This window comes from Carassius auratus, chromosome 12 (assembly GCF_003368295.1).
Source record: "Carassius auratus strain Wakin chromosome 12, ASM336829v1, whole genome shotgun sequence".
NCBI lineage: Eukaryota > Metazoa > Chordata > Actinopteri > Cypriniformes > Cyprinidae > Carassius > Carassius auratus.
The window spans coordinates 818,043-834,440 of NC_039254.1; the positions used below are offsets into that span (position 1 = coordinate 818,043).

Here is a 16,398-nt window from a genome sequence, read left to right on the forward strand (position 1 = left end):
TTTGATGTATTTTAAAAGTATCAGGAGGAGGGAGGTTTAATCCAAAAAGTCTGATAATGTGGCCAGGCAGTGCAGTGATATTGAACAGCCTTGATAAGAGACGTCACTGACGAACTCCTCCACACAAGAGAGATTTAGATCTAAATCATTATTTTCGAGCTGTAGGGAAAATTGTAGTGCAATGTAAATTGTAGTGCAATGTAAAAACTTCACAACAAACCCAGTTTGATGATCCCACAATAGGACCTACCTGATTAAATATTTTAGTTATAATAAAAAAAAACATTTTCATATTTGGTAAAATGAATGTGATATAAAATACACCTAATTAAATCTAATAAACCTAATAAAATCACCTATAAATAAGATTATATATATTAAAAAAAAAACTTATATAAAAATAATTTATTTAAAAAGTGAAAGTAAGGAAATTATTAGTAAATGTTCTCATGGTAACTTACTCCGTTTGCATCCACACTTCTTGATTCGCTTTGGGTCTGTAATGTCATCATGACAAGCTTTACAGTAGAAAAGCGCCCTAATGGAAAAAGGCGATCTTATTAAACCATCCACACAGCATATGAGCTGTTAATATATGAATCTATATCTAGATATGTAAAAAAAAAAAACATCAACTCCTTACCTCTTCACTTCCTTGGCATCACTGGCGATGAAGAAGCCCAGAGTTCCCTCCTGCATCTTCACATGATTGCCCGGGTTAATCAGCGTGCTGTAAAACACAAACAACACTCACAAACCACAGAATGTTTTCAGAAATACCTCCCTTTAAATAATAATGTCTGAAGACAGGACAGCTCGTGCTATGAATTGAAAATACTGTACGTTTAAAACGGAACCAAAAATCTGTGTATACTATCAAACACTGAAAAAAGAAAATCCATTGAAGAAAAAAATGACCCAAAAGAGACATTAAATAAAGATTTTGTACAGTAATGTCCAAACACCCAGAATGCAAAAAGAAGCGTCACGTTCCATTTGAATGTTAATGATGACATGCATTTATTATTTAATTTAATTTAATAAGACTCTTTTAATAAGTCTCTTTGTGTCTGTTTACTGTGATAAAGGTTATTTTTATGTCTGAACTAAAATAACCTACTGTATTTTAAACAATTCAGGACGACATTTGCATGCAGATGCATAGTATTCGTAATAGTTCACCCAAAAATAGCATATCTGTCATCATTTCCATTCTCATGTCATTCGATACACGTGACCTTTCTTCCTCCATGGAACATTAAAGAAGATACTTCGTATAATGCCTTAAATATACGACGGTTTTGTATAATAAACAATCTGCAAATCTCAAATCCCATTCATGATTACATTTTTCAAGCTGCATCACGATGAGTAACATTCACTCCTTTTCATGTTCCACGGAAGAAAGTCATACAGGTTTGGAATGACATGAGAGAGAGTAACTGATCACAGACGTTTCATTGTTGCATGAACTATCACGAAAATGTTTCATTTCCTAATTGTGTCACTATAGAAAGTAACAGATTTGTTGATATTAGAACCAATAAGCATGTTCAGAAGGGCAGTGGCAGATACATCACCACTGTTTTCAATGCCACGTGACAGTTTACATACACAGCTCGGCCAGAAGTACAGAAACTGAACGACAGTATCCCTTGAAAATCTACACATATCATTTACTGCCTTGACTTAAAGCCATTGTCAATATTTGTCTTTTAACCAAGCGCATAAAGAACCCAAAGACCCTAAAACATTCAGGAACGTTTCAGGGAAATATGGCAAGTACATTTTCAAGAGAATCTGGCATGATGTGACCACACCAAATGAAACCGTATAATTTCATACCATTTTCCACCCCTGTGTGAAACAAACACAAACAGCAGCGAAGTCAGACAAGCCACTAAATGCAGGATAAAGAGCACGCTAAACAACACAGCAGGGTTATTATCGTTAATTAAAACTCAAATTAAAATCATTCGAACAAATAAATAATTACTATTACTGAAGAAAAATAAATAACAACTAAAACAAAGGTTTAAAACTGAAATAAAATAAAAAAGAAAATTAAAAAACTTTACATATTTCTCTTTTTTTTTTTACTTAATGCACTAAAACACCAAAAAACACTAAAAAATATATATATATATTTAGACATAAAAAATATAGATTTACAAGACAAAAATGCAAAAAAATGCACAAAAAAAACACTATTTTTTTTTATTAGAATTAAAACAAACATACAACCTAATTTAAAATGTATAAATCTATAAGAGTGCATCACTGATACTAAAATAGCACTGCATTTGAGTCAAGATGTGCTAATTAAAGAAATATTTTTAATGCAGTCAGGAAACTGGATCTTTTAGGACTGTGCATGTTTTTAATGAAGATCAGACTGACCTGCTCTCTCTCTGGTCTGATTTATACTCGATCGCGATCAGCAAGAGTTTCAGCTTCACATAGCAGAGTCTGCAGAGAAACAAAAGATCAATTCAAACTAAATCACACACACTAGATGAGCAAAACTTGTTTCCTTATTTATTCATCTCATTATAACTTTACAGTCAAAGTATTCAGAAACGTATTCAGATTTTTTTTTTCATTTTTCGCATTTTCAATGCTTGAATTTCTTTACAAAGCAAAGTCTGGCATCTGTGAAACTGCTCAAGTTTACATTTCTCAACATCATTCTCATGCTTCAGTTTTTCAGTGACTTTACTTTCATACAGACATATGCAAAATGGTTTAAAATAACCGCTCTCATCATACTTACTCACAAATGGTGGGGAAAGACAAACCCACGAAGGCACTGGACAGATACTCCGTGTACATTTCATTGGCTACTCCCTCTAAATAATACTTCTGCCATGTGTCTTCTTCAATCTAAACAGATGTCAGGTGTGAGTTTCAGTCTCAGGGTTCAGAAGGGGACAGCGTTTGCTCCAGCGTGTGGACTGACCTTGATATAGGACCTCATGGAGAACAGGTTGGCCAGCATGGTGGATAGACCCTGTGCCAGGCAGCTCTGGGCGATGAAGCCCAGCTTTAGCTCGGCGAGGCAGATGGCGTCATCGCCCTCCTTCCAGTTCCAGCTCGGGATGTTGAGAAGATGAGCCTGGAGAACACCAGGACAGAAAGTGCATGCATTAAAGGCCTTTGAAACAAGATTTTGAAGTGCAATGTGACACACAGTACAGACCAAAAGTTTGGAAACATTACTATTTTAAGTTTCTTCTGCTCATCAAGCCTGCATTTATTTAATCAAAAATACAGAAAAAAAAACATAATATTGTGAAATAGTATTACAACATAAAATAATAGTTTTCTATTTGAATATACTTAAAAAAAATAATTTATTCCTGTGATGCAAAGCTGAATTTTCAGCATCATTCCTCCAGTCTTCAGTGTCACATGTAACATCAGTCGATCACATGATCATTTAGAAATCATTCTAATATTCTGATTTATTATGAGTGTTGGAAACAGTTCTGCTGTCGAATATATTTGATCAATAAAAGCTTAAAAAGAACTGCATTTATTAAAAATAAAATAAAAAATTATAACTAATAATATAAATTCTAATAATATATTTTCTTTCCTATCACTTTTTATCAATTTAACACATCCTTGCTGAATAAAAGTATTGATTTTATTTAAAAAAAGAAAGAAAAAAAAATGACTGACCCCAAATTACTGACCATTAGTGTATATTGTTATTACTAAATATTTATGTTTTAAAAACATAGCTTCTTTTTTTTTTTTAATCAAAGTATCCTAAAAAAGTATCAGATGTTCTGAAAAAAATATTAAGCAGCAGAACTGTTTCCAACTTTGATAATGAATCATCATATTAGAATAATTTCTAAAGGATCATGTGATAATGATCCTAAAAATGCAGCTTTGCATCACAGAAATAAATGATCATTTAAAGTACAATAAATTTAAAAACAATTATTTTAAATTGTAATAATATATCACAACATTACATTTTTTTCTGTAATTTTGATCAAATAAATGCAGGCTTGATGAGCAGAAGAAACTATGAACTATCCCTTTAATTCTAAAGATCATGAAAAGGGAAAATAGACCTGAAAAACAACATTTTGGCTGTTTTTGGAGCAATACACTTGGAAACGCTCACCTTATTGTGGTACTGCAGCATCTGTGTAATGATTCGGATCTTTGGATGGTAGTTTTTAATGGATATCACCCTAGAAAAACACATCAAAAGTTGTATTTTGAGTATAATGCACTCATTCTTATTTCATCTTTTTTTGGTGTCTCACCTCATGATATTGGATGCATCTTCAGCATCAGGATCTGCACAATATTTATTGGCTAAGATCAGACAGGCATCGGCCGACTCAATCTAGAAAAAGGGGTAAAAACACAGATCTAAAGTGAATAAACTTTACAGGATGTACATAAATGGGCCCCAAAAAAATTATCACTTTTTGCAGGGTTCCCATATTTTTGTGCACTAAATATCTTTTTTTATTTTACAACTCAGTTGTTTGTTATTGCTCCATAAAGATTTTCCCCACCAAATTATTCAGACCAGTTAAAAAAAGTTATTTTAGGATGCTTGATAAACTATTATAACTTTTTAAATATTTTATTAGGTTTGTTTTAAATTAAATATTTTTTATATTTTTTGTTTTCATTTTTTTAAATTCATTTTAAATGTCTAAAAGTCTTATTATTACAGTTTTAGTTAATTTTATGAATGATAACATTTTTGCGTTTTGTTTTCATCTTAATTTTAGTAATTAGTATTTTAGTTTTTTTATGCGTTTTCTTAATTTCTTTATTTTTTGTTATTTTTCTTCGCTTAAGTTTATGTAGTTTTAGTTCTTCAAGTTAAACTAAACAAAAATTATAAACATTGCCTTGCCAAACAGCTGGAATAAAATATTTATTTTTTATATATTTAATTTTATATCACTTAACATTTATTTTATTTCAAGCAATGAAAATGTTGACTGGTTTTAGTTTACTATAATAATATTTTACAGGAGCATAACTAGAAAACAGTAGATTCTTCATAGAAATTGCCAGGTTTTTTTATGATCATATACATTTCTGATATTTCTCTACACACTTTGTCAAAGCAGCTTTTCAGTTTTAGTAGATTAGACGTGTACCTTGACTCGAGCGAGATCGTGAGGGTTGAGGACGGATCCCTGGTAAAACTCCACCTGTGTGAAGTGTCTCTTGAATAAGGCTTCCAGCTCAAGATTAGGGGAAATACTGAAAACACACACACACACACACAATGACACTGTGAGACCAAGACGTTCGTCCCACAAAACAGAGCAGCAGGAACGTTCTTCCAAATATCTGAATATCTTGTGCAGAAAGTATAGTATTGTACTTACTTATGGAGAAAAACGATTTCTACATTGACATCATCCCTGTCCTTGTGCAGGAAGTCTTTGAGGAAGTTGGAGACGCTCTCCAGTGTGATGTGACCGCAGACGACGATATGCCTGAGAAGCACAACGGGTGAGTATTCATCAGAAAACACCAGAGCTGATCAACGAGAGAGAAAACCTCCCAGATCACACGGTTTACACAACATTTAGCCTTCGACTCACACAAAACCAGACTGAAATCGTGTGAAACTAGCCCTGAGCATGTGCTGGTTTAGAGGGAGTCTGGGTGGGTTTTCTCCTGAACAACAACAATCCCTGAGTCTTGAGTTTACGTCAAACATTAAAAACAGCTACGAGTGAGTTTAAAACAGCTACAGCAATCCTGTGCCAGTGAATTAAAGACCCCACAAAATCTCTATTAAGATAATCTTAGAAAATACTTTTTACATGTTCATATCTGCTAAAATGAGCATATACTCTAGATGAGCTACAAACTAAATCTTGATTTCATGGGGACTTTAAAGCCAAAGCATTTGAGCAACAAAAAGAAGCTTCTAAAAATAATTATAATTAATCAAAACGACTGCTGGTGATTCATTATAAACTAATGCATGCATATATTTCATTTATGATGTGTACACTGCTTGCATTAAAGTAAGTTGAAACACAAAACATTGACGTGTGACAGTGACGTGTAGTTTAATTTATACATATAGTATGAAAAATGTGCATATTTGTGATGCCTCATAAAATGGCTTAGTGTTATTTAAGATGAGTTAAACTGAAAGTACAAAAACTTTGTAAATATATATATAAATATATAAAATTCAAAAGATTGGGATTGGTACAGTTTTTAGTTTTTGAGTCTTTTTTGCTCAGCAAGGATGCATTTATTTGATTTAAGCTGGAGTAAAAATTGTGAAATATTATTCTAATGTAAAACATCTGTTTTCTATATGAATCTGTGTTAAAGTGTAATTTATTTCTGTGATGCTCCGCTGTATTTCCAGCATCATTCCTCCAGTCTTCAGTGTCACATGATCTTCAGAAATGTTGGATATTTTTGTGGAGACAGTGATGCACTTCAGTTTTCAGGATTCACAGATGTCACTTTTGATCATTTTAATCATCCTTGCCGAATGAAACAACTAATTTCTTAAAAATAAAACCTTCTGAACTGTACAGAATGCAGCTTTGTGGTGAAAACACACACACACACACACACGCAGAAGCCCAGTGAGCGATGAGCGACTCACACGACGTCACAAGCAATGAGATGATTTGTGCCATTTGACCCCAGACCCTCAGAATAATCCTGTGGAGAAGCACCTCTGACGTCACAGGAAGCACTACAGCGACTTCCTGTGAGGTCAGAGTCCGCGCTCCTCCACACCAGACCCTGCAGAAAATAAGAACCTTGTTTTGTTTTTCATTAGAGGTTCGGTGCATTTGATGCTCTGACTTACTTTCTTCCTCGGGTCGAGTTATAACTCCCTCCATATTTCTTCCGATTAAGGATGAGAGCAGCGATTTCTGGCACGTAGCGAGCAAACATTGCCTACATGCATGGGACAGAGAGAGAGACGTGCATGCAGACGGCTGAGCGCACTGAGCGACTACTTACTTTCTCCCATTCACTGCACTATAGGAACCACCATATTTCTTGCGGTTTCCTATTAACTCTATGATTTCAGGAACGTAGCTGGCAAACATGGCCTGGAGGAGGAGACAGGAGACACAGGACAATAGAAGTCTGCTAATGCTTCTACCTTCAGTAGAAGAGAGATTTCATTTCAGAAATAAGAGCCTTGAAGCGATAGTTCAGCAGAAAGGAGAGTTCGGTCCTCGTTTGCTCACTCTCATGTCATTACAAACCCTTATAACTGACTGTCTTCCATTAAAAAAGATGCATGTCTAAAAACAATGAGGATCTCATTGCAATATAATGAAAATGATGGGTGACCGAGAACCGAATAAAGCTTGATTTCATAACTGATGAACTTAAACATTATTCAATGGAACTAGGGCTGTATATGTAACAGTAAAAAAAAAAAAAAAAAAAAAAAAACATATTATTTTTAAAATAACATAAATATGAAGAATAAATATTGAAATAATTTATTAATATTTTATTAATTAATTTATCTTAAATATATTAAGGATAATACGCTTTTATTTTATAAATAATATTCAGATAAGCAATGAATTGTATTTCAAAATTATATTTTTTTTGCATTACACTAAATAAATGTTTGTACACATGTGGCACATTTAAATGATCTATGCACTAATGTGTTTTTTTATGTATAAAATGTTTTATAAAAGTATTACTGTAAATTACTGTATTATTAATATTAAAATTAATGTACATTTTTATACTAATTTTATTCATATTAATGAATATAATTATACAAAATTATATATTAATTAAAATTTAGATAATCTTTAATAAAGCATTGTGATAAATACTAAAACTATTTTTTTCAAAATGACATACAATGTTTAAATGTTTATATTTCAACAACAAAAACTAAAAAAGCTCTTAATTATATTTCATATATTTTAATTTAAATTAATTATGATTATTTAAATACAATGATCCATAATGAACTAATTATATTATAAATATAGTTATGTATTAATGTTTGTTTACGAATCACTTTATTATTGAATAGATTAACTGAGAGAGATTTTTTACACTATCGAATCGAATTGAATCAAGATTAAAATTTTATTGAATCGCAAGCTTTGAATCAAATCAAACAGAATCAAGTCATGAACTGAATCAACAGTGAACTGATTTGAATAACATGATTGGATTTCTGAAGTCATATGATCGCTTGTCTGAAGTATAAGGCATATGAACTGTAACTTTGCTCCCCATTCACTTTCATTATATGGAAAGAAGATCTTTCGAGTTCCACTGAAGAAAGAAAGCACACGAGGCTGAGTAACCGATGACCGAACGATCAGTTCTGCACACACTGTCTCTTTAAGAGCTCAATCCCGGAGCTTTAAACTGCAGACAGTGAGAGTCAGAACGCTTGTGTACATGCACTGCCAGGAATTTACAGGTTAAAAGTAAAAGCATTCAGTTTGACAAATATCCCAGTCTGAAGAGATATCTGTGTTAAAGAGAAGAAAAGCCACAGATGAGATTCGATCTGCTGATTTAAGAAGGAAAACGCTGAAGTAAAGGAGGAAACCTCAAGAGCCATGTTTCGTCCAAACAAACTCTTCCTCAGGGCAGATATGAACACAGCTGCAACCTTTTACATTATTATAGGAGTTCATAAAACAGCCTCAGATCGCATCCATCACTATACATACTAAAAAAAAAAAAAAAAACTTAATGAAAACTTATCATTAATGTTCATTTTAATACATTTACAAATGATCATATTTTATTAATAGTATTAAAATTGTTTTAATATATTTATATGATTATATTTTAATAATTCATGGTATTTTGTTTTTTTAACACTTTTTTTTACGTCTAAAATAATTGTATACAATTAATAGAAAACTCTATTAATCTTTACAAACTTAATTAATAATAAAATGTTATTTAATTACATTTATGTTAATTCAATTAATTGTAATATCTTTATCATAATTTTTAGACAATAATATATTTAAAATGTATTTAAATTCTTAATAGTAATTTAAATGTAAATCAATATAAAATATATTGTAATGATCTGTGCACCAATGTGTCCTTAATGTTTTTAAAAAACCATTGCAATACATACTACAATTAATACCAAAAAATATATATATATTTATTTTTTGTCTTAAAATAAAATAAATCTAATATTTAAATATACACAAAATATTATAATTTTTTTCTGATTAATTTCTATAAGTATTTGTATTTATTTTTACAATTATTTGAATAATATAATTGTTGAAATACCCTTTTAATCTGAGACAGTCTTGTGTGTATGATGGAGTGTGTCTCATATCTCGACCCTTCATAGAGTTTGTTGGAGTTGGGGTGGGGGTAAATTGGGTCGGGTCGTCTAAAACCGCAGTCAGTCATGATTTCTACAAACAGAATTACTTTGTACTCCCTAATGATGGTTCCACATGAAATCCACAAACATAGCATTTGAAATCTAGAAATACTTAAAAACAAAACTGCTTCAGAACCAAAACACGCAATGCAGTACAAGCAGAAACACATGAAGATCTTTCCATCGTGACGAGCAGAAGCTGGGAACCTTTGGATGGGATTGAAGGAAAATCTAGGGTTGGTTTTCCAGCTCTGGTTGTCAAGGATACAATGATTAAGGACCTGATAATCAGAGGCAGAGATGCAGGATGTGGGGGAATTATTATGGGATATCTTCTACATATCTAGGCTTTTTACCAATCCTCCGAGAATGAAGAAGACCATGAAAAGGCGTCCGAGGGTTGTTTTAGCACACACATCTCCATAACCCACTGTGGACATGGTTACCATCAGTAAGTACACACACTCCCAGTAGGAAAGCGGTTGGGAATTTTGGAAGTTTTCCCAAGGATCCCCTGAGTTTTCCACCTGGGAACACACAAGCAGACTCAGTATTTCTACTTAAGCTTGACTTTGTTAACATGAAAGCAAAACTCATCCAAAAGCAAGAGTTCACCCCAAAATTAAATGTGCGCACTCTCAGACTGACAGAGATGTGTTTCTTCATCAGGTTTGGAGAAATGTAGCATTGCATCAGTGTTTCATCAATGGATGCACTGCAGTGAATGGGTGCCGTCAGAATGAGAGTCCAAACAGCTGATAAAAACATCCACAACAACAAAAATGTGGCTGGATTGTCTCTCACATCAAAATCCAGACACATATTAGTTTAGATCTGTTTAAACGCTGCTGGATCTGTGCAGATTTCTCTCCTGATTCAGACCTGAACACTTTTTCACTGGAGGAAGTGTTTTTATGAAATATGTATTTTAGATAAAATCATCTTAATGCTGGATGTGTTTCATCTTGTGTCTTCTCCAGATGTTCACTGATGGACTGGAGTGCTGTGGATTATTGTGATGTTTTTATCAGACTCTCATTCTGACGGCACCCATTCACTACAGAGCATCCATTGATGAGACACTGATGCATCTGATGAAGTGTTATTTTTGGTGAACTATTCCTCTTTCTCGATACTTGTTTTAAGTTTAATTGTGAATGATTCATTAGTGGGCATTATTCTAAAGAAGAGTTTAGATTTTCACCATCCAGTTCATTCCTGATGCGATTGACTTACCAAATGAATGAAGCCCGCTGCCGTCAGCCATGTGCTTATAAAGATTGAGCACAGATTCACCAACTTTATGGAGTTGCTATGAAAACAAATTTTAGAAATACTCACATCAACGCACGACCGATACTGAAACTAATTTTGAACAAACACTGCATATAAATTTAACCAAACAAACAAAACATTTTCAAAAGAACAGACATGATTCGGATGACTGAAGGTTCTTTGTACTCATTTCAGATTGTTTTGGCACAGTTTATTCAGTAGATTTCATCTCTCCATTTGAACGAATTGCACTGAGATTATTCATTCTGATGCACTATAAGCTCTTCTGGACATCTGTGCTAAAGCTTTAGATCTAAGCTGCGCGGAGACGGACAGATTTCTGCAGAAATAAAATACTGGCTACGACTACATTTCATTATGATAATAATCAATAAAAAAAAAAACAGAACGAAAAAATAACCAGAAAAAAAAAAATCTAAGAAAATGGAGAATATACTGGTAATTTTCCAAGACATTTAAAAAAATATTTTGCTAAATGTATTCATATTAATACAGCACTTTGTAATATAATATACTATAATATAATTTAATAAACTGCAGTTAAACGATTTGTTAATTGATGAACATACAATTTATTCTTTAAAATCATGTTTTGGAAAAAAAAATTTTTTTTAAATAACTACACTAAAGATCAAAATGCATGCATCATTAGATAATATAATGTTATCAGATTCATAAAAAGTATGATTTTCATATAAGATCGAGGATAATGCAAAAGAACATTCAGGTCAAGAATTATAAAGCCCTGTTTCGACACGAGTGTAGAAATCACACATGAAGACATTCTTACCTTGTTTTTAAGATATTTAAAAACTGTAATATTTCTGAAAACTGGATCAGCCTCAAGGCTCTTAAGAACCTCAGTCCTGCACGAGAGAGCAGAAGCAAGTCAGAAACACACTTAAGACTCATGAAACAAGAACATCATAACACACAGCTCGTACCTTTGAAGTGTTCGTCCATGTTTAACAAAACGACTCCATAAAAACACAACTAACAATACAAACTAACCGCAGCTACAGAAGGTAAAACCCTCTAAATATCGCAGGAAATATGAAAGCGTCACAGGATGAGAGCCACATCGCTGGACTCTACACATCTGGATGGAGTTTATTTGTCTCTGCACAGACAGTCGGCTCAACACTCATGACGTAAAGGCCTAAATTTGAGTGCTGGTTTCAGAAGCATTACCACAAAAAACGAATCATAAAATAAAAAATAAAAAACCATCAGAGAGAAAAACAAGGTGACCTTGCTTATCATGAACACACACACACCAATGCATGCCAGATTCACAGAGAATAGTACTGCTTGCATTATTTCTGCAGTACAGACTAGACACAGTATGTGCAATATACAACAACAAAGCCTACTGCATGATATATTGCATCCCATAATGCAATGCACTTGACTTTCGCCTGATGCACAACAAACAGCACATGAAAAAGGATCTTAGCTTGAGGTTTGTTTTTATGCACTTCTAGTAGAATACTGATTATAAATGACCTTAACGAGTGATTAAAGGGTTAAAATGACGTTCAAAGTCTTCTGAAGATAAGCTATGATTAAACACACTTAAAAAAAACTGGTTCTTGAGATCTGGGGGAAAAAAAGAAACGAATGCAACAACTAATTATTTTACATTCATTATTAGGAACATTATTATTTCGATTAATTTCTTAAACATTTTAATTTCAAATATTGACAAATGTCATACTGAATTAATTGCAATGGTATATTTACATTCTATTGATCATCTGATCATTTTCATAGTGGAAATGTTGTTTTAAGCGTTTGGTTTTGTCCCATGTCTCAAGAATCACTGCCGACTTATGAGCAGCTCTTTCTCCGAACACAAGAGGAGACCTCTGTAAAGCTGCGTAATGCTGCCTCCTGTTCTCGGATGAAAGGGAAACCTCCATCAGTCCGTGCTGACTCCAGCATCAGTTCTTACCCCAGTACGAGACGGTGTGGAAACACGAGGAGAGCGTGTGAGGAGCGTCGTCAGGCTCCTGTTTCTCGCAGACGGCCGCGTGGACCATCTTCACACGGTAGCCGTTGTGAAAGAGCTCGCCGCAGGACTTCTTGCGTCTGCGTGTGTTTGGGAGGGCCTCGGTGCGCGTGGCCCCGTCTGGGCTCCTGTACACCAACATCTTAGCCGGGATCATGACGACGACTGATCAAAATGCTCCCAATTTACAGCCTCGAGTCGGCAGGAAAGAAACCCCGTCTCGCTCTGAGAAGAGAGGTGGTCGAAATGCACCGAAGCCCACCGAAAAAAAAAAAAAACTGCATCCCAGTTGTGATCATGTAAGCATGTAGTGAAAGCTTAGAACAAACCCTTTTCATCAGGGAATTACAGTATAAGCTCCTTTAGGAGTCGTCCTGGGATGCAGACAGAGAGCCTGTTTAACATCACGATTCTACAGTCACCAACTATTCAGACTCCAGAAACACGGATGACGAGCTCCCAGCGTCTTCTGAAGATCGTCTGAGTGGGTTTGCATGTGCAGAACTCACCGATACAATGTAACAGCTTTTAGAATGCTTCCATGCGGTCGCTAAGCAACCACTCTATAGCTGCGGGAAACACAAACTAGTCTGGTCTTTGATGTTTAACAACTGACGGAATTATTTGTAACATTTGAAAACTGCCGTAAAAACACATTAAACCCCAATGAATATGTTCTGGACACACAGACAAAACACACCAACAAAAGACATTAAGTCGATGGAAGCTGAATAATAACTAAAGCTGGATGCTGTGACCCCGTGACCTCCTGTTCCTATGGGAGGATTAAAGTCGTTGAAAACAGACGCGGACATGAAGAACATAAGCTGCGCTTTGACCACGACTCAATTCATGAGGGAGATGAAGCATTAAAGCAGTCGCATGCAGGCCTGTTCTCCAATCAGAGGATATTTGCAGAGATTTTATCTAGTGGTTTTCTGTTTTATTACCAGCAGAGGGCTGCGCTTGTGCTAGATTACTGTATATGAAGGCCTTGTTTACAAGACAGTATCATGGCATTCAGTGTATTATTATTAATTTATTTTTTTAAGAAGTAACCGAAAGTTTGGAGTCTGTAAGATGTTCTTCAAAGAAGTCTCACCAAGGCTGCATTTGTTTGATCAAAAATACAGTAAAAACAGCAAAAATGTGAAATATTATTCCAATTTCAAATAACAATTTTCGATGTATATATAAGTTAAACTGTAATTTATTTCTGTGATGCTCCGCTGTATTTCCAGCATCATTACTCAAATCTTCAGTGTCACATGATCTTCAGAAATCAGAATAATTTGCAGCAACTATCAATACTGAAAACTATTGAAAAACTACTGAAAACATTATAAATGTCTTTACTATCACTTTTGATTAACTATATGCATCCTTGCAGAAAAGATGTCCAGTTTTTGGCCAACTAAGCTTTTAAAACAGACTTTATCAGACATCCTGAAGTACAACGTCAATCCACAAACACAAGCTCATTTAGAAAATGGGCTTCATCCGCACTCCAACAATTAAATCACATAATCCAGTGAAAGTTCTTGTTCTGCAATTAATTAAACACGCTTCATTAAAGCATATTGTGATTCAGAACTATGAGCAGCATCTGTTTCCTGCTTCATTCCCACACACAATCATTCTGACCTACATTAGTCAAATCAGTCTGTTAATAAACCTGTCTGTTTCTGAGCAGCTGTATGATTTCTGCTGTATTTAAATAATTATTAAGGGGTTTAGAAGTGACCTGAGCTGCTCATGCCCTTAAAAAACCTCATGAGAACAAACAATCAGCCTTTTAAACAATAGGAGGATTTCTCTCTAATTCCCAGCATGCCAGAGGAGCTGCTGAATGAACTGATTTGCTGTAAGGGATTGTGTGTTCACTGACAGATTAAAGGCTACTGCGTTTAACGTCCAGCAGGGGGCGGTACAGCCCTTTATCGAATAATATCAGCCTGTAGGTTTTACATTTCTGACACCCTCTGGTCATAATCTGCTGAAATAATCAGGTATTAAAGGTGAAGTGTCAGTAATGGGAGAGTGTTTTACCCAGCCAGCTCCTGTTCAGATACACGGACACAAACACAGGCGGCACGGTGAAGAAATCCACCACCGAATTCACCTCCAGCCAGAACCACAGCTTATCATTGGCTGCGATGAACTGAGAAGATGCACAAAAGACATCAGTTGATAAATCTAAATAAACCAGTTGTTATTATTAATTTAAAAAAATGTATCTGTTATAAATGTTTTTTGGAAACTGAAATAATGCTTAAATGAAATAAAAATAATAAATAAAATATATAAAATACAAAATAAAACATGAAAGTATAAAAATAAGATAAAAACTTACAAATAAAGTTACACATATTTAATAAAATTACTAAAACTGAAATAAGAACAAATCAAAGCTGCATAAAATGTTTCCCTGATATTTAAGTAATAAAAATGGCAAAAATTACTACAATTAAAACAAAATAGGAACATAAAAGCTCAATCAAAATATAAATTCAAATAACATATTTGGTTATCAGATAAAATCTAAATATCAGATGAAAAACCTAAACATAAACTTAAGTGAAAATTAGAAATACATAATTTGAAATACTAATTTACAAAAACTGAAATAAAAGCAAATTAAAACTACAAATAAAGGTTTTTCTAATATTTAATAAAAACAACATTAAAAAAAACAAAAACACTAAAGATGAGACTAAAATAAAATATAACAATTATACCTTATTCAAAATATTTAGCAATATATAAAAGTATATAATTACTACTAAAATAGCACTAAAATAAACTAAATAATCAAAAATACAATATTTTTTTAAAATATTAGAGAAAATGCCATAAAACTTCAGAAACTTAAATGAAAAAAAAAAGTTAATAATACAACTTATGCATAAAACAATGCCTAAACCAAAACAAAATAAATTAATTAATAAAAATAAATATTTTGTTCTAATATTAAACTAATAAAAATAAACATTAAAATGACTTAAGCCTAAACTAAAATTTAAATATACCAATAACAGCTCATTCAAAATATTAACAAATATATAATGGTATACAACAAATACTAAAATGACACTGAAAAACAAAAAACTGGATGGTAAATTAGGCATCTTCAAGTTAGTGTACTTTGGACTGAGTGTAAGTTTATTTAAAGGGATAGTTCGTCTTCATTCAGTCCCCATTGACTATAGTGTTTTGTCCCTTATATCAAGTCAATGGGGACCAGCAACTGAAGGCGAACTGTCCCTTTAAATAAACTTACACGCAGTCCAAAGTACAGGAGGAAAAACACGTTGAAGGCCATGTCGATCTGCAGTGTGTAGTCCTTGTCGAATTGCTGACAGGATTCGATGGGTCTGTTTAAACACAGAAAAACAGACTTTAATGAAGGCTCCAATAAACCACATCAGACATAATGTTATACAATAAAAGTTTGAATCTTTAACATTTGCAGTATTTCATTAAAGCATTGTCTTGACGAGGCTGATCGGTCCATTATTATGAATTATGATGCAGCTCTCATTCGAGTGTTAAATGCATCCTTTTCCCGTCAACGAAAACAATTAACATCATTATAAAGCAGAATACTATTCAGGAATACTATGAATTATTAACTCAATTATATTTTGATTTTAATGTGTGCTATTATGTGACATAGAGTAGGCGTTTTATTAATTTTAAT

The 16,398-nt window shown here is 33.4% G+C and overlaps 1 protein-coding gene across 4 annotated transcripts in view; it reads right to left on the reverse strand.

Moving 5' to 3' along the window:
- The window catches only part of kcnma1b (potassium large conductance calcium-activated channel, subfamily M, alpha member 1b), a 68,871-nt gene that overhangs the window by 22,783 nt on the left and 29,690 nt on the right, over nt 1-16,398 (reverse strand). For all 4 annotated transcript variants that reach the window (XM_026276013.1, XM_026276014.1, XM_026276016.1 and 1 more), the window contains exons 4-19: nt 15,979-16,072; nt 14,748-14,859; nt 11,478-11,553; nt 10,628-10,703; nt 9,748-9,918; nt 7,000-7,091; nt 5,379-5,489; nt 5,145-5,250; nt 4,287-4,369; nt 4,142-4,211; nt 2,960-3,115; nt 2,774-2,883; nt 2,401-2,469; nt 1,846-1,857; nt 644-730; nt 462-538 (exon numbers count right to left, since the gene is read on the reverse strand). In XM_026276013.1, coding sequence (XP_026131798.1) covers nt 462-538; nt 644-730; nt 1,846-1,857; nt 2,401-2,469; nt 2,774-2,883; nt 2,960-3,115; nt 4,142-4,211; nt 4,287-4,369; nt 5,145-5,250; nt 5,379-5,489; nt 7,000-7,091; nt 9,748-9,918; nt 10,628-10,703; nt 11,478-11,553; nt 14,748-14,859; nt 15,979-16,072 — 1,502 coding nt within the window. The remainder of the gene's footprint in view (nt 1-461; nt 539-643; nt 731-1,845; nt 1,858-2,400; nt 2,470-2,773; nt 2,884-2,959; nt 3,116-4,141; nt 4,212-4,286; nt 4,370-5,144; nt 5,251-5,378; nt 5,490-6,999; nt 7,092-9,747; nt 9,919-10,627; nt 10,704-11,477; nt 11,554-14,747; nt 14,860-15,978; nt 16,073-16,398) is intronic.